At 34.6% G+C, this 23,085-nt stretch overlaps 1 protein-coding gene and 1 pseudogene across 3 annotated transcripts in view; one reads left to right on the forward strand and one right to left on the reverse strand.

Moving 5' to 3' along the window:
* Positions 1–1,269, forward strand: part of LOC107153808 — a 1,485-nt pseudogene extending 216 nt beyond the window's left edge. The window contains exon 2 of the transcript XR_001504959.2: positions 41–1,269. The product of XR_001504959.2 is annotated as a Y-box-binding protein 1-like (transcript). The remainder of the gene's footprint in view (positions 1–40) is intronic.
* Positions 1–23,085, reverse strand: part of Rnf17 (ring finger protein 17) — a 105,299-nt gene that overhangs the window by 53,485 nt on the left and 28,729 nt on the right. For both annotated transcript variants that reach the window (XM_015499363.2, XM_015499362.2), the window contains exons 7-15: positions 20,848–21,019; positions 18,699–18,775; positions 17,686–17,760; positions 13,085–13,386; positions 10,053–10,211; positions 7,087–7,276; positions 5,721–5,889; positions 3,604–3,794; positions 2,579–2,720 (exon numbers count right to left, since the gene is read on the reverse strand). In XM_015499363.2, coding sequence (XP_015354849.1) covers positions 2,579–2,720; positions 3,604–3,794; positions 5,721–5,889; positions 7,087–7,276; positions 10,053–10,211; positions 13,085–13,386; positions 17,686–17,760; positions 18,699–18,775; positions 20,848–21,019 — 1,477 coding nt within the window. The remainder of the gene's footprint in view (positions 1–2,578; positions 2,721–3,603; positions 3,795–5,720; positions 5,890–7,086; positions 7,277–10,052; positions 10,212–13,084; positions 13,387–17,685; positions 17,761–18,698; positions 18,776–20,847; positions 21,020–23,085) is intronic.

Raw genomic sequence — 23,085 nt, forward strand, 5'->3', positions numbered from 1 at the left:
CCCAGCGCTGCCGACACCCAGCCCGGCACCACGGGCAGAGGCGCAGGGAGCGGCAGCCCGGCCGGCCTTACATCTGTGGCACCTGCTGGCGGGGACAAGAAGGTCATCGCAACGAAGGTTTTGGGAACAGTAAAATGGTTCAATGTAAGAAACGGATATGGTTTCATCAACAGGAATGACACCAAGAAAGATGTATTTATATACCAGACTGCCATAAAGAATAACTCCAGGAAGTACCTTCACAGTGTAGGAGATGGAGAGACTGTGGAGTTTGATGTTGTTGAAGGAGAAAAGGGTGCAGAGGCAGCAAATGTTACAGGCCCTGGTGGAGTTCCAGTTCAAGGCAGTAAATATGCAGCAGACTGTAACCATTATAGACACTATCCACGACGTAGGGGTCCTCCACGCAATTACCAGCAGAATTATCAGAACAGTGAGAGTGGGGAAAAGAATGAGGGATCGGAGAGTGCTCCCGAAGGCCAGGCCCAACAACGCCGGCCCTACCGCAGGCGAAGGTTCCCACCTTACTACACGCGGAGACCCTATGGGCGTGGACCACAGTATTCCAACCCTTCTGTGCAGGGAGAAGTGATGGAGGGTGCTGACAACCAGGGTGCAGGAGAACATGGTAGACCAGTGAGACAGAATATGTATGGGGTTTTGGACCATGATTCCGCAGGGGCCCTCCTCGCCAAAGACAGCCTAGAGAGGACGGCAATGAAGAGGATAAGGAAAATCAAGGAGATGAGACCCAAGGTCAGCAGCCACCTCAACGTCGGTACCGCCGCAACTTCAATTACCGATGACGCAGACGCCCAGAAAACCCTAAACCACAAGATGGCAAAGAGACAAAAGCAGCTGATCCACCAGCTGAGATCCACCAGCTGAGAATTCGTCCGCTCCGAGGCTGAGCAGGGCGGGGCTGAGTAAATGCAGCCTTACCATCTCTACCATCATCCGGTTTAGACATCCAACAAGAAGAAATGAATATGAAATTCCAGCAATAAGAAATGAACAAAAGATTGGAGCTGAAGACCTTAAGTGCTTGCTTTTTGCTCGTTGACCAACTATCTGCATTATCTATGCAGCATGGGGTTTTTATTATTTTTACCTAAAGACGTCTCTTTTTGGTAATGACAAACGTGTTTTTTTAAAAAAGCCTGGTTTTTCTCAATACACCTTTAAAGGTTTTTAAATTGTTTCATATCTGGTCAAGTTGAGATTTTTAAGAACTTCATTTTTAATTTGTAATAAAAGTTTACAACTTGATTTTTTCAAAAAAAGTCAACTGCAAGCACCTATTAATATAGGTCTTAAATTAAAAAAAAAAACTTTTTGTGGCTCAAAGGACAATATCAAGAGTGAAAAGACAACCCACAAGATGAGAGAAAATATTTTAAGTATAAAAATCTGATAAGGATTTAATATCTAGAATATATAAAGCACTCCTACAACCCAATTCTAATGTAAATTCTGATAGATGAACACTGAAAACATGCTTAAGTGAAGTATGCCAGACACAAAAAGAAAAATATTATACAACTCCATTTACCTAGAATAGACAATACCTTATTCTTAGAGACAGAAAGTAGAAAAGAAGCTATCAGGGGCTGTGAGTGAGAAAAAGGGATGTCAGTGTTTCATGGGTATGGAATTTCTGTTTGGGATAATGAAAGTTTTCTGGAAATGAATGGTGGTGATGGCTGAATAAAATTAAGTACTTAGTGGCACTGCACTGAATATTTAAAATGGTTAAAATTGTAAATTTATGTTAAGTATACTTTACCATAAATTTTTAAAAGGCATTTAAAAATGAAAGGAAGGGAAGGGGAAAGAAGGGAAAGAAAGGGAAAAAATGCATATCTTAACTTAGTTCAGATAAACAGCTTTCACAAATCATCCAGGAAGCTAGAAAGTGTGGTACAGTATTGGAGATGATAGATTCTGAGGCTACATAGCTAGGTTTAATCCTGGCTCTATTCTTTCACAGATATGTAACCTCAGGTAATCCAAATGGAGACGGTAGCATCTTTCTCATGGAATTTTTGTGATAATCAGTGAGTGAGTTAATTTCCATAAAACTCTTAAGGTCCTTAACATGAGTTAATTCTTATAAAGCACTGAGAGGTAAATAAGGATGACCTAATACTGTAGCTATCCAAGCAAATACATTAGTCACATATCCAGAACTTAATCCTATTTTGGTGTTTAATCTATGTTGATGTTTAAATCAGAAAATTACCTAGTAATAATTTTCAGATGCATATGGTTAGAAGGTTTATCATTTTAATGATCTGCTAGCTTTATGTGCTTTCTTAGTCTCCAGATTTCAGAAAGAAACAAGAAATACTTACATATTAGGTTTGATTCATTGTCTTTTCCCTCCATCTTCCACTAACTCACAGGATTAAGAGTTCTTTCAATTTACTATGGACTTCTTGTTTAAAGAATATAGAAATATATAATAAGTTGACAATGGTTTGTTTGCTCTAATATTTATACTGAACATGGACACTCATTCCTGTTACATATTTCTACTTAATTTTTAAGAAAACTCATACATTGTTTATTTACTTACCAACTGAAGGTAGAAATCAGTAGGACTATTTATATGACAAACCATAACAGAAACATCTGTCATTTCTTTAGGCAAAATAGGTGGATGATAGCGTAAAGCCATATTTTCTTCAGTGTGACTTCTTGGTGATTGTGACCTAAACCTAATTAAAAACATAAAGAAGCATTTTCTTAAAATCTTTTTTCCTCAATGACCTGATCTGAAAAAAAGGGCTTCTACATATAGCAATTTATTTACCCAAAGTATTCCATTTCCAATTTCTCTCTTCTGACTTATTATAATTCTTGATATTGTCTCCAATTACTGAATAAGGTTAAATAAGAACTTAGAGGTTTAACCTTCAAATTCAGGTCAGACATTTCAGAGCTGGGATAGCATGCTGTAGTCACATTTAATGCTGTTTCTACAATTGCTTTGATAGCTGTGGTCTGTAGAAATGCTTAGTGAGGCCAGCTAAGAGGTCTCTGTGGTCCTTGACAATCTCAGCCCTTTACTTTGTTTTTTCTAGAATGGAATCCACTTGGGTCATTTCTAGAAGTCATTTAATCACCCAACACAGAAAGTCAGAATATCTACTATCTCTATGGTTATTAAATCATCTTACTCTTTGCTCATCAGAGATAAAGAAAAATTAAGTATCTAATTTAGATTCAGAAATTAAATCAGGATTAGTGATCATGAACTCATTCCAAAGGCTAGAAAATTTAAGTTAGGAAAAGTTAAAACAATAATTCTTGAAATACTTGAAGGCCTGCTTGCGAAGTTATCAAGAGTTTAAAAAAAAACGTTGGTATATACATATTTTTCTATTTTGAGCTACCTTAATTTTCTTTTTTCTTCAAACCAAATTAATTAAATGCAGTTTTCAGACAACCACTATACTTAGAAAATGCTTTTAGCAATATTTTTAACCTCTAAGAGTATGTTAAGGTTCACATTAGAGCCCATGTTTTTAAAGGTAAAACTGCTATTTCTATATACAGCTATAATCATGAAAAACATTTAAGTTTTAACAATCTACTTACCGTGCTAGTTCCATAAAAACTAATGCATCTCTGAGAGACACAGGCATATCACTGCTTATTTTATTTGTTGGTGGTTTCTGCAGATCTACAATAAGCACACCATTTTCTTCTCTAAAAACTTTCATTAAAACAGCCTTGTTATTCACCATTTTCAAAAATTCCAGTTTAGCTTCCTCTTCCCAGCCTTCACTCTATGAAAAAAAAGTAAAATTCCAAAGTGATTATAATTAGCTCTATTAGTGATTATAATCAGCTCTGTTATGTCTGGATTAACTTTGTACCAATCAGAGTCTGCAACTCTGAGGAAAAGCAATGAACCAACCATACACATGAAAAAACAGCTGAGGTATGTAAAATGTGTGCATTGTGATTTTACAAATGTATTCTTATGGTGTTTATAAGCAGTTTCACTGGAGAATATGTTTAGCTTTTGGATATTAATATGAAAATTATTAAAATGATTTTAAAATAAATACTGCTTGTGAATTTTCTACTAAAGTGATGAAAATTTCAAAAATAATTTTGATATATAATGTATAATTTTGAATGTATAAGATTGTGATAAAATATTTACAATCATTATCAGTTTAATTTAGCTTCTATTATCAGCAACATATGAGGTATATGCTATTTAAATGATAAGGGAAATATTCACCCATTCTAAAAAAGTTTTAAGTTGATATTAAACATTTAATTATCCATACCTAATATAAATTTCCAAGGATCAAAACCAAAAATTTCTTAAAAACAAAACCCAGGAAATGTAAAAGGCATAAAACAAAATTAATAATGTCATTATCTTGAGGAAACCACCAATGGTAATATTTCTGTGTTTCCTTTTTTTATTCATTTATTTATTATTTTAAATATTTGTTGAAGGTCTACTCTGTGGCAGATCTCTAAGTGTTGAAAACATAATAATGAGCAAAGACACAGACTCTTGCTTTCACAGACCTTACAGCATAGAACTGCTCAACATATATGGTTAAACACAATTCCAGTCTCCTAGGAGTTTTCAGTCTTTCTAGGGGAACAGATATTCATAAGTAATTCAAAGCAGAATACAATATGAGCTGCAAGTAATGAACAAAGTGCTGTGGAAATAGGAAATAATGTATAAAAATACACACCATACTATATTTTAAACATATTTATCTCTGTATAATTGACTCCAAAATATAGTGGTACTTGGATATTTCATCTATCACTTATTCACTCATATACACTTATTCAATTAAATTCTCATTAAGAATATTATTTACCAGCCATGGTGGTATACACCTGAAATCCCAGTAGCTCAGCAGGCTGAAGCACGAAGATTACAAGTTTGAAGCCCATCTCAGCAATTTAGTGAGGCCTTAATCAATTTAGCAAGACCCTGTCTCAAAATAAACAATAAAAAGGGGGCTGGGACTGTAGCTCAGTAGCAGAACACTTGCCTAGCATACATGAGGTATAGGGTTTGATCCTTAGCACCACATAAAAGTAAAAATAAATAAAATGAAGACATACTGCCGGGCATGGTGGCACGCGCCCGTGATCCCAGCAGCTCTTGAGGCTGAAACAGGAGAATGGAGAGTTCAAAGCCAGCCTCAGCAATGGCAAGGCACTGAGCAATTCAGTGAGACCCTGTCTCTAAATAAAATACAAAATAGGGCTGGGGATGTAGCTAAGTGATTGACAGCCACCGAGTTTAATCCCCAGTACCAAAAAAAAAAAAAAAAAAAAGGTATGCTGTCCATCTACAACTGCAAAAAAATTTAAAAGGCTGAGGATGTGGCTCAGCAGATAAATACCCCTGGGTTCAATTCCTAGTACAAAAATATATATACATGTGTGGATAAATATGTGTGTATGTTTGTGTGCGTGTATGTGTGTGTGCCTAGAGCATGCTACACAAGTGTTCTACCACTGAGCTACATCCTCACCCAAGAACACTTCCAATTATGAAAGCTGAAGTTCATTTTCTGTTTTATTGGCACTGCACTATAGCTTATTATGCAAAATAATATCAAGATAACCGATTCCTTAAGCCCATCCTCAGCAATATCATTGGTAATACATAACTAAAACAAACATTTAGCCTCCGAAGAAGAAATAATTTAAGTCTCACTTACTGAATTATGTGGAACAATGTCTTTTAAGGAGCATGGGTATGCTAATGGTGGGATATCTTTCACCAGCCCTTCAATATATGGTTCAGACTTCCTCAGAACTGGACATAAATCATTTAGTACAACATGCTGCTCAGCAATGTGTTCTGGTCTTATGTGGGTATCACCAACTCTAGAAGGAATTCAAGTAATATTCACTGAAAGTATGCTTTAATCTTGCACTTGCTTTCTCCCTTTTTAAGGTATGCATTTCTAAGAATAATTTCCTTCAGGTAAATCTCATAGAAAGTTATATTCCAAATTTGTGCTTTCTTACTATACAGAATTAATTTAGCTTCTATAAGCACAGAGACTATTTTTATCTACAGAATTAAATCCCAGTTACTTTTATTTGAACTTTCAGATACTCATTCAGTTTAAAAAGGAAAATGACCCTGTATTCCCACATATAGATCTATTCATTTTTAAAGCTATGACCATTTAAAAAAGTAAAAATATTATAGTTCATGCTGGTCCTTAACACAGAACCATTTCATTTTCTTTTCCTAGAAGATCTAGAAAACATTTTTGAACATATAATGTGAGTACATTAGACAGTATGGTTTTTTAACATCATTTAATCAGATTACAGAAATATGATTAAAATTTTACTCAACCATCCTGTGGCAAACCATAACACTTTAAAGGATAAGCTCCGAGCATTATTTTCTGCTGTGAAGTAACGTTAGAAAAGTACTTAAATTTGGAGTACATCACGTGAGTAAATATATCATAGTGAATTCCACTTTTATGTATATTATAAAGCACCACTTATAGCTCAGTGGTAGAGCCACTTGTCTCGCATGCATGAGGCACTGGGTTCGATCCTCAGCACCACATAAAAATAAGCAAATAAAGTTACTGTGTCCATCTACAACTAAAAAAAATATTTAAAAAATAAATAAATAGAAGGAAGACCAGTAGAGTCAGGAAGGGGAATCAGGATAGGAGGAAGGAAGGGAAGAGGAAGCACTGAGGACTGAAACGGAACAAATTAAATTCTATGCATGTATGATTATGTCAAAATTAACCCCACTATTACAACTGTAATGCAATAATAAAAGCATTTAAAAATTGTAACACACAAACTTGGGAGTACATCAAAAAGTTCTTTTCCCAAGCTCCTCATCTAGTAATGTTGATAAAAGAATACAATTTTATTCATTTAGTAACAAATTTCATAAGCAAAATAATAAAGAATATGATTTGGAAGAGAAGAATGATAAGTTACTTCTCTTTACCCTTTTCTAATCTCCTTCATTCTTTAATCTGCACCCAACAAATATGCCTAAACAGGCAAGAAACACACAATAATCACAAAATATCTTACCCTGTGATGATTAGGACTTCAGAATTTCCAAAATCTACCAGGAATATTTGTATTAATGCAACTTCACGAACTGAGAATTTGGTTGGACTACAGGGTTTTCTAATATTTTTACTTTCTATCGGAATTAATTCAGTGATAGTTCCTCGACACCACATTCCATTTTCAATACTGTTGACAAATATTCTTGCACCTAAGTAATGTGGGAGACAAATTATTACCAGTGTTAAGACAGATATCTCAAAGAGCTCTAATTTAGAAATATAGCTTAGTTCTACAACTAAGAAGTCTTAACTCATTTATTTACTGATGGTATAGTATTGAGTCAAATGCTATGAGAAGAATATAAAATAGTTTATTATGTAACTTACAAGCTAAATGAGCAGAATACCAAGTCAGTAGTCAACAGATGAGGAACTGTTTCATGAACTACATTAATATAAATAAATGAAACTGTCTTGCACGTACACATATGTACACCTATAGATATATACATAGTAAGGTTTGTAATAAGGAAAAAACAATTACCTTTTCTTAGTATAGGACAGTGAAAGGAAACAATGAAAAGGCAACATATAAAATGCCCAAATTAATTAATACCCAATGTCATTTAGAGAAGGAGAGGATGAACTAAGGATGGGTCACAAATTAATAATCTGAAAAAACAGAAGATGGAGAAGGAAAAAGGCCTGAATATGAATGCTTAGTATGGGTCGACAATATTCTCATTCTTTTATGTTTGAATCCATTCATTTCCCACAATAACCCTCTGAAGGCAGTACTTCCACCACAGTGTGGTTTGGGGGCTCAAAAATATCTTCAAGTGTGGCACTTGGACAAGCTGAGCTAAGAAACAGAATCAAGGTTTCTTAGGCAGGTGCAGTGGTGCACCGATATAATCCCAGCTACTCCAAAGGCTGGGGATGTAGCTCAGTGGTAAGGCACCCCATAATACCTAAAAAATAAAAATAAAAATAAATCAAGGTCTCTAACTTTCCCTTATTTTTCCCTCAAGTGCTGAAAGGGTCTCTCTCTAAAATTCCCTTATCTGATTTGAGAAAATTTCTCTTTGTAATCTTATCAGATAATCAGGAAAGATTAATCAGCAGAAAAGAGAGGAGATTAAGTCATCACCTTGCCCAGCCAGGCTTTTCATTATTGTTTGGAGGACAGGTCCCAAAGATTAACTGGGAGACTTTGCATAATAAAACATCCTTTGTTGCAACTGTTCCTCATTTGGTCCTTTCATTGAGCTTCATGTTTTGCACAGCTACCTTGTACATATGCATATTAATAAATTTGTTATGCTTTCCTCTAGTAAACCTGTCTTTGGTTCTTTTGTTTTTTGAGGTATTGGGAATTAAACCCAGGGTGCTCTACCACTGATTTAGTCTTTTATATTTTAAGAAAAGGTCTCAGAAGTTGCCCAAACTAGCCTTCAGCCTCAGCCTCCCAAATTGCCGGAATTACAGGCATGTATCACCATGCCCAGCTAATCTTTCATTTTATGGGTATTGGCCATCATCATTTATGATAGACAGGAAAGGCACTGCCCCCTTTTCTACCTATCCAGAGGCAGAGTGGTTGCTATCCAAACATAGCAACCACTTGGTTATTTATACTAGGTAGCAAACAGAAACCTGGTAGTCCTGAATCCCAGTCTCTTAACAACTAAGCTACAAATTGATAAGCCTTGGTCATCCATTATATACAGAAGAATGCTGTATTCCTCTCTATATATGTTATAAAAACAGAATGGCTGAAAGGCACATTGGGGTATCCATGTAATTTTATTTAAGTTTTCCTAAAACATTTGTTTGGCCTTCAGATTGTCAGTGATCCTTCTCTTATTTTGATGCAATCAATATTCTTTTAGTTTGAAAATATATTTTATGAAACTATTTTTTGCAACAGATAAAACGTCAAGAAAATGTTTGCTATTCTTCATCATAAGGTTCACATGTAGACCAAAAGATATTCTTACTTGCTAAAGCCCCACCACATTTATTTCCTTTTCACTAATTTCTCCAAGCATAAACAAGGACTCAAGTCAACTATATATATTTTGCAAATAATTATCATTAATACCTTAAAGATGAAGGTTTTGGTTTTCTTAGAATATCTTTTGAATCTAAACTGCATTCTTTTGGACATGTATGAAATTTTAGAGAACTATATATAATTATGAAAGCTAAGTTTAATACTATATTTCCTTTCTCTTAGATACCAAAAATGAAGGGATTTTTAAGTTTTAAAAGTATTCATTTTTGTCAGAGAAGTATATGACGATACTAAATTTCTGATATTCTGAAAAGGTATAGAAACAAGCTGAGAAGTAGTGACCATTTTAAAGAACCATTATAAGGCTACACAGATAATACTTTTTTTTATATTGGTCACCTATAGGCATTGAAAAAAATGGTCCAGTAATATATCAAAGAAATCAGAAGAGTATAATAAACAAATTCAATCATCAATGTTACTAGGAAAATACTTGTAAGGGAAGCCTAAAGCATGGCAAATTCAACTATGCTTAGAATTAAATAAACTGTGTTTACTAATTACCCTCTGAAGGGCCCTAGGAATGAATGCCACACAGGCCTCTTGAATCCTACTGAAGTGTTCAATGTTAACTCCAACATGCATGCATACAAAGCAAGGAACTAAAACAACAAAGAATCAACTTAAACTAAAAGGGCAACCTACATAACCTGTTGTGGGTCTTGTAAATTAAAAAGCAATTCATTCAATTACACAATAGAGGTTTTATATATATCTCACTCTACAAATGTGCCAACATCCAATTTAAATCTTTGGCTAACTTTCCTAAATAATTTATGTTAAATAATTCCCAAACTTTTATGCTTAACTTGAAGCTCAAATCTTTTATAGCAGGTCAGTGTGGGTTGAGCAAATATGACAATATTTACATAAACTTAATATTTCAACTTATAGTGATATTTGATTACCTAGCTCCAAAATGTCTGAAGGATCAAGATGTAAATTCTTATTGCAAATTTGATTCACCTTCTTCTCCAATACTGTTGCATCTTTTATTTGTGAATATTTCCGAATATAGAAGTGGCAAGGATGTATTACATGGCTTACAAACACTAGCTCTGGACAACCTGAATACAAATCAATATTTAAAAAACATTATTAAAACATGAAGCTGGAAGAGAATTCATAAAATGTGAACAACTGCCATGTCCGCTAAAGGACGATGTGTCTACAGGCACTGAAAATCTAGAATACTTGGGCCCCATTAGAGAGTCTAAATCCAAAATGCCTCACAGAACAAATGGATCACTTTCAACAATGAATTCTTTAGCAACCTGAACAGCAAATACTTTATTCAACTTGCAAAATATGTGCTTTAAGTGAAATCATAGTTCATATGGTAGGCTGATTCTAAAATCATAACCTGTTCTGTAAATTCACTTTATTATAAAACTTCATAGTTTATTTATGAACCTACCTGAAACTCAGAACCTTATTAATAATGATTAGATTACTAGGCTAGCCTACAAAAGCCAGATCAATCCATACCATACCTAAAACACCAATATGGCTCACAGCACCCTGAATCCTAAATCATATGAAATAGGTTAGAGAGAGATGTAATAATGTCTGGTCAAAGTACTGAGCAGCATTTAGGGAACTATAGGAGAGCTTTGGTAAAGGTTAAACAGATAAAGGTAATGACACTGAACACATTTTTCTATAAATAGAAGCAATTAAATCAAGTGTTTCTACTGATACAAAAAGATCTCTGAAGGAGCTGGGTGTGGTTGCACATGCCTGTAATCCCAGCTATTTGGAAGACTATAAGGGAGGAGGATTGAAAGTTAGAAGCCAGCCTAGGCAATTTAGCAAGACTCTGTCTCAAAATAAAAAAGGATGGGGATATTTCTCAGTAATAAAAAATTTGTCTAGCATGTGTTAAGGCCTTGGGTTCACTCACCAGTATTGGAAAAAAAGAGAAGAAAAGCAAGAAAAAAATCTCTAAAGTGTAATGTTAAGGGAGCAATACCCAAAACAGTATGTATAGTATGCTATGTCTTGTGTATACTACTTTTGTATGCATTAAAAAACGACAGAAAGAAAAGAGGAACTGAATAAAATAGGAATAGGGTATGGCAAAGTGTCACAAAAATACTTTTATTTATAAGGATTATTTTTTTGGAATGAATTAATGTATGATTTTTTAAAACAGACTAGAAGGCATGGAATTGAAGAGAGGTAACTACATTTTAATCCTTGGCTAACTTACCTAAATAATTTATGTTAAGTAATTCCCAAACTTTTATGCTTAACTTGAAGCATATATATAACAGAAATTAAAAAATATATAAATTTTAACTATGTAACATAGCTTACCAAGAACAATACAACATATTAAGGATAGGATAAAAGATATATATATATATCTGGGGTGACAGCTGTAAAATAAGAGTTACCACACATAGAGCAAACTACTCCATTAAGCTCAGACTTGTTACAATACCTGTTTTTGATCCAAAAGAAACAGTTGACTCTTTCTGAAGAGGTTTTTTGGGATATCTAGGAGTCTCCGTAAGATCATCTGTGAAGCAAGCTTTATCAAAATAGGTAAAGATAATTATACTAATTTTGTTAACAGTGACCTGCTAGTGTTTAAAAAGCTGTAATTAAATTGGCTAAATACTTGAATCCCTTGTATAAGTAAATAAAACCATGATACGCTTTTAGAATTCACTGATAATTCAGTGATAATAATACAGCAGAAAGAAGAATATGTGCACTGTTTTTTTTGATATTTATTTTTTCCTAGTTGTAGGTGGACATAATACCTTTATTTTATATGTATGTGGTACTGAGGATTGAACCCAGGGCCTCACACATGCCAGGCAAGTGCTCCACCCCTGAGCCACAACCCCAGGCCGTACTATTGAGGTTTTAAAAAAATTTTTTTTTTTTTAGTTGTATATGGACACTATTTATTTATTTACTTACATGTGGTTCTGAGGATCAAACCCAGTGCCTCACACATATGAGGCAAGTGCTCTACCAATGAGATACAGCCCCAGCCCCTTGTTTTATTTATTTAAAAAATTTTTGCATTGAAAATGTCATTCTGGAGAGTCACCCAATAAAACCAATGTTTTAAAAAATGTTTTACATAGAAGTACATGGAGTAGCATTTTTCTTCAATGTTAATGGGCGAATACCAACACTGAAATCTAATCAAACAATTGTGATAGATTTAAGTTCTAAAATAGTTGACATAAGCTGCGTATCTAGCTCAGTAGTAGGGTGGTTGGTTGCCTAGCATTTGAGAGGCCCTGGGTTTGATCCCTAGCATAAATTAATAAATAAATAATAGAATAAAATATAAAATAGATGGCATGACACTCATCATAGCTCATCCTAAACAGATTAGATGCCAAGATTTGAGAGGAGCTGATCTTAATTCAAGGACAAAGTAATGAAACTATGCCCCCAATTTACCCCTCTTATTCATTTATATTTGTATCATTCATATAAAGTTTATATGTGGAACACTGAAAAGGTCAAATATCCTAACCTGATCAAACATTAAATTTGCATCCCAGAGATTAGCTATATTATTTTATTAAAAATAAAAATTACCCTAACTTTGGAAAATGTGGAATCAATAGGTTTAACTCTAATGAGCATATGAGGAAAAAGATTATGGTGGCCGGGCGTAGTGGCATGCACCTGCAATCTAGCTACAGAAGAAGCTTAGGTAAGAGGTTCACAAGTTTGAGGACATCCTGGGCAACTTACCAAAATCCATCTCAAAATCAAACAAAAAGGGCTGGAGGTGTAACTCAATGGTAGAGCACTTGCCGGGCATGTGCAAAAGCACTGGGTCCATTCCCCAGTTATCCCCCACCCCCATATACACAAATACCTTTCTGGCTAAGTATATTCAATTGTTTCTAATTTTAGAGAAAAGATCCCTTCCCCCCCGAGGTTTGTTATATTCTCAACTCACGTTCTGGGTTTTCTTCAATAATTTCTTCAATTATCACATCAGGACTAGATCCCATTTGAGAGAGCACAGCAATGGTTTTAGAGGATGTGACTGCAATGACCTCTTTCTGTGGCTGGACAATCTCTTCTGAATGGACACCACTGGTCTCCAGTTGTAAAGGAGGTGCTGGCGCTTCACTGGTTAGGACAGACACATCAATCTTTTTGTTTTCTAGTGATGAGTATGTAACATAAGAAAGTTCCTTTTTACTATTATATTTCTTTTGAACACTCTGTCCAACTTCATTTTCTTGGGGATAATATCTGTACAAAAATACAGAGGACAGCTACTTTAATATTCACCTTCAAGCCATTTCCTTTCCATATGACAACTGATTCTGAGACACAAAAAAATTTAGTGATTTTTAGTAAATTTACTGAGTTACACAACCACTGCCACAAACTAATGTTAGAACACTTCATCACCCAAAAAGAAACCTTTGCCTGTTCCAAGCCTCAACCAAACTCCAGAGTTTTAAAAGGTCGAGATATATATATACATAATTATTGAGAAGCTAAAAAAATTCATATAGTTATGTCATAATAATCTGATTCCTCAAGAACAGTGTTTTTTTTTACACATTTTTAAAAGAAGTTGTTTTGATTTAGCTCAAATGTTTGATGTAAATTATGTTAAGATGATTTCTTCTTTTTCATTAATTGGCTTAAAAACAAAGTGTAAGAAAGCATGCAGGATACAAACCTGAGCAAATTACCAGAAATTTCCTCCAAGGCTAATAATTACTATTAATCTGAATCCTATGGGTATGATTATTTCTAGCCACTAACCCACAGCTGATTATCCATACTATTCAGTATTTTTCTATATTCTCCACATATTCAGATGATTTAAGGCTATCAAATCTATTACTATGAAAATTTTGAAATGAGATGAGACTGAGTCTCATAAAACTTGTATTTAGTTAATCCATAATGGTTCTAACTTCTTCATAGAACATAAGGACCAAAAAATCCACTCTAATTTAGCTATGACACACTTATCTTTCTCTTCCAAAAAAGGGCATGAATTTAACATGAAAAGTATAATTACTATACAATGAATAAAGGTACACCTTTTGAGAACACCTATATGTAAACAACACCCCTTTTCAGACCTTATTGAGATTTTTTAACACTAACTATAGCTTGTACAAGACTACTTTGTTTTATTCTCTTTCAACCTGTGCCTATGTCACCTGACTTTAGTTTTTTGTACTGCTTTAAATTTTTAATATATTTCCCAACTTATTTCAATACCTGCTCTCACTGGGCAAACCCATTGCTGAGTTACCACCAATAATTAGGAGAGATAACTTACAGTGGTATAAAATCAATACAAGATCACCTAGTTTTTAAAAATACCTTTATTTATTTTTATGTGGTGCTGAGGATAGAACCCAGTACCTCACACGTGCAAGGCAAGTGCTCTATTACTGAGCTACAACCCGGCCCCACCAACTAGTTTTTAAGTTGTAAAAAAAATTTGAAGTAACCACATTCAAGGTACATAAATATCTAAGGAACTATTGAATGTTAAAGTTGTTGATTATCCATGGGAGCAGAAAAAGAGGCAAATAAGGGGCAGGGAACAGCTTTGTAGCTCCTCATTCCACTAAAATCTTGGAAGACAGGCTGGCCAGGAGCTACGTTTGCTCAAAGCCAGTCTTGAGGGAGATAAAGGAGACCTTTCTGTCTCAATTCTACATTTTGCAGGGCAGAGTTGGTGGGCTCAGGGGCATGGAAATATTTTATAAGAGAAGGCAGAGTGGGGCAAAAGGCAGGAATACACACACACACACACAATATTTAACTAACCAGCAAATATGTCAGCTCAGCTTTCTTGATGTCTGTTTTCATCAGAAAGAAGTAGGGGATGCAGAAAAAGTTATCAGGAAGTTGTTTTTAATTTCAAAGGCATCTGTTTCAGGGTCTCCCAAGCACTGTTTGGGGGAAGATGCTATTGGTCAAAGGACTGATGTTCCAGTTCCTCTTGCAAGGTATAGAGAACCCACCCTCTGATGTAGAGGACTATGGTAGGCTATCTCAACCTAATGCTGTTGAACTACTTCATTAATCTTTTTTTCCTTTTATTTCAAAGGAAAACAATAAAACTTCTGATAATTTGGTTTCTCACTTCTGTCTTGGTGTTGTAAAAAAAATGTCAACATAAATATTCTAGTTTGTATTGGTAATTACATTTGCTCATTAAGTTAACAAACTGGCAGTCTGACTATATATCAGTTTTGTGAACTTCACTAATGTAAATTCATCAGATTTAGTGTTAGATATGCTTGTTTTCCCAGCCTCCAGGACTGTGGACCAGATATTTATGTTCCCTCAGTAGTGAATGTAATACTTTTTTGGGCGGGGTGAGGGGATTGAACTCAGGGGCACTCTACCACTGAGCCACATCCCCAGCCCTATTTTGTATTTTATTTAGAGGCAGGATCTAACAAGTTGCTTAGCACCTCGCCCTTGCTGAAGCTGGCTTTCAACTTGTGATCCTCCTGCCTTAGCCTCCTGAGCCTCTAGGATTATAGGGGTGCACCACCACGCCTGGGTATTACGATGCTTTTTAGGGGAACATCTTCCTTGAAGACAAACCACCTACAAATGATTAAATTTATTTTCTTTTAGGGAGTTTCTAATAGTTTGACTGTTACTAAACCCAGAATCAAACCAACATCTCTTCTTAGATTTCAGCACATGTACCCAAATGCCTTCTAAACTTTTCTCCTTAGAAGTTTGGTGAATAGAAACTCAACATTTATCTACCGTTTATCCCCTTCCTACTTACTTTTGTTCCTGTATTCTTAATCTTGGTGAATAAAATCACAATCCATCAATTTAGTCACCAGGGCCAAACCTATGAACTATTGGTGAGGCTTCCTTTTCCCTTGTTCCTCACATTCAAACATTAATGTTTTACAAATAATCTCTATTTAGCATTTTCATAATCTATTCTCAATCCTGATCCGGTGCTACTACTTAAGTGTGGGTCCTCATTACCTGCTGAATCTACTGATGCAACTGCATAACCGATCTTTCTCTGCACTTCATATTCTCCCAAATAATCCCCTAAATGGCTACCACAGTTATTTTTCACAAATATAATCTAATTATTTTTACTTTCATGCTTAAAATCTTCTAAAGGTTTTCTACTGTCTAAAGCTGAACTTTCCAACAGTACTTTTGGTAATAGTGGAAATGTGCTGCAGTGCTTAATATGGTTGTGCTATGGTGTGAAGGTCAGCTCCAAAGTTTGTGTTGAAACTTAATCCTCATTATGGTTGGGGAAGTGATTAAATCATTAAATCTCCACCCTCTTGAATGAAATTGTGCCTTATTAAAGGACTAGAGGGAACCAGCTTAGCTCCTGCCCTGCCCCCTTTTTCCTTTCTTGCCATGCACAGACACAGCATTTGTTCCCTTTTTGGCCTCCTGTCCTTTCTGCCTTGTGAGGACACAACATTCAAGGTACCATCTTGGAGGCAGAGACCAAGACGCTCTTTTTTTTTTTTTAATATTTATTTTTTTTTTAGTTGTAGTTGGATACAATATCTTAATTTTATTTATTTATTTTTATATGGTGCTGAGGATCAATCCCAGGGCCTCACACATGTGAGGCAAGCACTCTACTGCTGAGCCATAATCCCAGCCCCCCAAGACTCTGAACTAGAGTCTAAATCGACCAGTGCCTTGACTTTGAACTTCCTAGCCTCCATAAATATGAGAAAATAAATTTCTATTCTTTATAAATTACCTACTCTCAAGTATTTTGTAATTTCAGCATGAATAGGTGAAGACAGGTAGCCATTAGTACATGTGGCCAGCAAACACTTAGAATCTGGCTTGTACAACCAAGGAACTGAGTTTATAGTTTTAATTAATTTATGCTTAAATTTAAGTAGCTCACATGGATAGTGGCAATCACACTAGGTATGCAGAGATCTAAAAAATAAAGTTCAAATGCTATCATATAGCATACAAAGTCCTTAGAATTCAGTTCCTATGTATCTGGGGATATACAGAATGAAATTGTGTGCAGTTGTCTCAAAGTAGGATTTCTTCTTTTATGTTTACCTCCTTTTGTCCTTTCTACTTGCTGTTCATTTTTTTTTCCACAGATAAGGGAAAATAAAATCTCTTTCTAAGTCCTCTGTTACCCCTTCCTTTGCAACCCCACTAGCTTTTGCATACACTGTCAAAGAAATCACACATTTGATCTTTTACATGTCTGCTTTATGCACTATAATTTATCCAACATTTATCTCAATATTTGGGATGTTAGCATCTAGCACAAAAATCAATGTTCAATGCTTATTGACATTAATAATGAATCTTACAAATAAAACTTAAACACATATATCATTGAATACTGATCTTTTCTAGATCTAGGTCTTTTAAAAAATATTATACATATAAGTTAATTGTAGAAACTATCTTAGCTCTTTATTTTTCAGCTTTTTAAAATCATACTACTCTAAACATCAATTTTCGTCTTAGATAACACAGGTACTATTAGACAGTAATGACATGTTGCCATTCTTAAAAAATACTTACTTTGTTAAGTCCTCAAAGTCAAACTTTCCCATATTGTTGAACATGCACATAATCTCACTGCAATTCATATTCAACCTAAAATAAAACATTAGCATATAAATAAATGATCTCTTCCAAGTTTGTTACGTTTCCTAAACAGAAGTCCATTGCTGACATTAAAATAACTAATTTCAAAGAAAATACTCAAGTCAAGTGTTATGGTTTAGATGTGAGGTGTTCCCCAAAAGCCCATGTGTGAGACAAAGTAAGAAAGTTTAGAGGAGAAATGATTGGGTTAGGAAAGCCTTAACCCAATCAGTGAATCAATCCCCTGATGGGATTAATTGAGTGGTAGATTAAGGATGTTGCTGGAGGAGGTAGGCATTGTGGGACATATTTTTAGGATCTATATTTTGTAGCTGGCTAGTGGAGTCTCTCTCTCTCTCTGCTTTCTGATCATCATGTGAGCTCTTTCCCTCTGCCATACTCTTCCACCATGATGTCCTGCCTCACCTCAAACCTCAAACCCCTAGGAATGGAGCTTATGCTTATGGACTGAGACCTCAGAAATTGTGAGCCCTAAAATAAACTTTTCTCCCCTTAAAATTGTTCTAGTTAGATCTTTTAGTCACAGCAACAAAAAAGCTGACTAAAACACCAAGTGTAGTGGCACATGCCTGTAATCTCAGCTACTCAGAAGGCTGAGGCAGGAGGATCACAAGTTTGAAGCCAGCCTGCAATTTATGGAGGCACTATCTCAAGATAAAATATAAATGGGCTAGGGATGTAGCTCAGTGGTAGAGTGCTTAACTAGAATACCTCAGGGGGTTCAATCCCCAGTACCACAAAAAAGGAAAAAAAACATTTAAATAATGTTTTAATATTTAAAGTTATAATTATTTTAATTTGGTTGCTAACTTGGGAATCATATTCTGACCCAAAATTTCAAATTATAATTACTTGCTATTTTGGTAAATTCAGTCTCTAATGCATTTTTACACTTATTATAGTCTCCTGAAACATGACTTATTCACCTGGGAGGGTTCCTTGGTTTTAAAGAACTAACTTGTGACAATTCACTCTCAGATGTTAACTTCAAAGTCCGGATAATCTACAATCAAAAAAGAAGTGTTGTTATTCATGTGTGAACTTTCTTTTGTCACAAATACTGCTTAAAGAGTAAGATTTTAGAAGGAAAACTTAGTTATTTCTTTAATGTATTCAAAATGTATTCAAGGCTTGATTTTGGGTACTTGAAGGAAAGAATGCAAGAAAATGTTTTTCACTTTTACCCTAAAGAAATTTAAATTTTTCTGAAAGTATTTATTAAAAGATAACAATACCAGGTGCTGGCTAATAAATGGGATACAGCTATACAATTTCTGCTCAGATTCGTTTTGTATTTGTGTTGTTATTTTCAAACATTCTCTCTCTCTTCTTTCCTTCATCTTCCTAACTAAACTAAGAGGAAAGACCAAATTTTATCACTTTTTTCACCACCTAGTGCCTCATGTGTAACACACAGGAAATTACTATTGTTGTTTTCAGAATTATAGCTGGAGGAAGGCCAGGCCAAATTAGATGATGGCAAACTCTTTAACTTTCTTTTAAAGTTAAGACTTTGGAGGCAGGTAAACCAATGGCTTCTATTCTATACCTCAAGAGAGTCAAAATATTTGATTATATATGGGAAATGAGACCTGATGACTCAAAGATTGATAGAGCAGGATCTATACCCTTAGAGAATGATGCAGAAATCAGCAAAGAGGATATATGGTGAATCTTTTTCTGTCAAAATATCTTAAAAGAAGATGTTTCTATTTTTGCCCAATTCTGCCCCCTAGGCACAAGATTAGATGACAGAAGATAGCTGATGCAACTTGTCTCCTGACTTACACATTCTGGGAGAATTAAGGGAAAAAAATTAATATGATTTTAAGATAAATTTTAAGATAAGACTACAATCTGGGCTGGGGGTGTAGCTTAGTGGTAGAGCGCTTGCTTAACACGCATGAGGCACTGGGTTTGATCCTCAGCACCACATAAAAACAAATAAATAAAATAAAAGTATTGTGTCCATCTACAACTAAAAAAATTTAAGAGTACATCCATCCCTAAAATGTTTATGAGAAGAAAATAGAGTTTCATTTATTTTACTTCTCCTATTTATTCTTATTTTTTATTCAGGTGTCCTAGAAATCTCGCTATAGTTTTGACCTTAAGTGTCTCCCAAAGGTCCATGTGATAAAGGATTGATCCCCAATGTAGCACCAGTAAGAAGGAAAAACCTAAAGGGAGATTTTAGGTCATTGGGGGTGTGCAGTCAAAGGAAACAGCTTAACCACTTTCTCTCTTTTCCTTCCTGGCCATGCAATGAGTAAGGTTTTGATTTGCCATGTGTTCTCATGGTGATCTGTCACCATAGGTCCAAAAGCAATGATACCAACCAATCATGGACTTAAATCTTCAGAACTCTCAGCCAAAATACAACTTTTTTCTTTATAAGTTTGATTAACTCAGTTATTATCATAGTGACAGAAAGTTAACACAAACCTTGACTTGCATCTCAATGTTATGGTAACTTGCTCTCAGATCATTTGCTATGAAGACCTTATTGTCCTATTTTCCTAAGTGATTAAAAAATAATAATAAAATGCTAAAAAAATAAAAGGTTAATTGTTTATCTTAACAGTTCAAATACCTAAGAATTCTAAATCCATGACAATATAGATGGTCCTTGACTTTGGACAGTTTGACTTGTGAATTTTCAACTTTAGTGTGAAAGACAATATGCATTCAATAAAAACCACACTTTGATTTTTTAAATTTGGATCTTTACCCTAGGCTAACAATATGTGATCAGATTCTCTCTCACAATGTGGGGCAGTGACAGAAAGTCCCGCAGTGATGAGAATAAACAATCAACATTCTATAGTGTACTGTGTTGCTTAGCTGCACTGTTCAGTCAGGTTAATTTAAAAACATTTTTGACTTATGATATTCTCAACTTAGGATGAGTTTATTAGGATGTAACCGCATTGTAAATAATCCCATCATAAACTGAGGAGCATCTGTATAGGCTAGGATAATCTGAAAAACAAATTTAAATCTTAAACACCATATTCCAAAGCATGTAAAGTAAGTTGCACAGAACTAATTCAGATTCTAAATTATTAAAATTACCTGATTCAGGTCACAGTATGTCCTCAGAGAAGGTGCTGATTTTAACTCTTTTGCTATCTTCATAGCTGCATCCAAATCATTTTTTTTCTCTTCAATGTAGCTTTTAGCTGTTATTAAATTTGATAAATAATCATCTGTACTTCTTACAAGTTCTTCACACCAGTTCTTTTTCCTTCATTTAAGACACCAGAGTTATTTCACAATATTTCATAAAAATTAAAAGTGAATTTTATAAAGATGAACAGCATTTGAAAGGGTAATTTCACTAGGTGATGAATTTAAATAAAATAACATGGTTAAATGAGGCATATAATAACTGAACAGTGCCTAAAAGGGTAATTTTATTGATAAAACAACATAATAGCATGGTCAAATAAGGGACTTAAATCAACTGAAATGTATTCTAGTTGAACAATATGGACATGTAGAGAAAAAAAGGAGGGTTTTTAAAAGAATATAATTATTATGTCACAAATGGATCTGTCACAGAATTAGAGGTAAAAGAAACTCTAGGACCCTCTACCTAACACTAAGAGAAATCCTCACTGAATCTATCCTGTAGTCTGTTGGGCCCTTACAAAGATTATCTATACTCAATTTTCACAAGGATATTCCAGCACATTTAAAAATTTCCAACAAAAGATACAAATTACATGAATATAAAATACAGCTTTAAAACAGACATCACCAAAGTAGAATTTAGTTATCAATCAACTATAATGTCCAAAAATAATCAGGAAGATTATGTAGTTAATTCTTCATTACTTATAACTATTACTCAAACCCATGTCTGTACTTATGGTATAATTATCTTATTGTGGCTAAAAAGATCATTGAAAATTGTAGTGCTTAACCTATCAATCATTTCATTCATTAAACATAAAATAACTTCTCATTATTTTCCCCCAAATCAAATCTGGCCCCTAACAAAACAGTTGGCCAGCACCAAACAGAATCTATCTAATAAAGGCTTAGAAGGTAAAGAGATATTTCAAAAACCTTTTGGTAATTGTATATCTAATCTTTGTAAGTAATTTTCTTAGAGGAAAAATGGTCATTTAGCTAAATTACAGTATGTTTCTAAAAACTCATGCACATGGAATGACATCAGCAAAATGGTATACTAGGAAGCCCTGATTACCCCAAGGAAACATGGAAAATAAAAACAACAAAAAGGGCTGGAGTTGTGCCTGGCATGTGTGAGGCACTGGATTTGATTCTCAGCACCACATATAAATAAGTCAAGTCAAGTTCCACTGACAACTAAAACAAATATAAAACAACAACAAAAACAACCCCAAAACCAAAAACTGGCTAAAATAATCTAACAAGAACTCTAGAAAACAGTCAAAGGTCTACAGCAACCAAGAGAATGCCTAATTAAGAAAAAGTCACATTCAAAATGGTAGGAAATTCTGTGGCATTTTTACTTTCCTTTGATCATCATCTCAATATAGAAGCCGACTGGAGGGAGGACAGCAGACTTTTTTGTAAAGGTCTAGCCTGTTTGATGTTACTTGGAGAACTGTTATGTTTTGCCTTAGATCTTAGACAGGGGAGAAGGACTAGGTGGGAGCAAAGATCAGGAGAGGTAGCTATTTTTTTCAAATGCCCAAATTTCAACAAAAACATCACTAGACCTACAATGGAACAACCATAAAAATAAGGCCCATTCAAAGGAAGAAAACAGAGTGGTGAAAGCTATTTGTAAAGAAGAGGGGACAATGGACTCAGTGGTAGAGTGCTTGCCTAGCACGTGTGAGGCACTGGGTTTGATTCTCAGCATCACATAAAAATAAATAAATAAATAAAATAAAGGTTAAAAAAAAAAGAACAGTTACTGGACTCAAATCTAAAACAAATGTCTTAAATATGCTTGAAGCATTAAAGAAAACCATAAACAAAGAACTAGAGAGGAAAATGACACAATAATAAAATGATAATAGAGTATAAAAAGATTCCAAACCAAAATTCTGTTCTAAAAAGTACAATTACTGAAGAACAAAAAAATTCACTATATAGATTTAATCAGCAAACTTGAAGATAGGACAATTAAAATAATACTGTCTACCCTCATTGTCATACAAAATTACATATAAGAGGTTATGAGGGGAATGGGAAAAAAAAACAAGGAGAGAAATGAATTACAGTAGATGGGGTAGAGAGAGAAGATGGGGGGGGAGGGGAGGGGGATAGTAGAGGATAGGAAAGGCAGCAGAATACAACAGACACTAGTAT

This window comes from Marmota marmota, unplaced genomic scaffold (assembly GCF_001458135.2).
Source record: "Marmota marmota marmota unplaced genomic scaffold, marMar, whole genome shotgun sequence".
In the NCBI taxonomy this organism is placed as follows: Eukaryota; Metazoa; Chordata; class Mammalia; order Rodentia; family Sciuridae; genus Marmota; species Marmota marmota.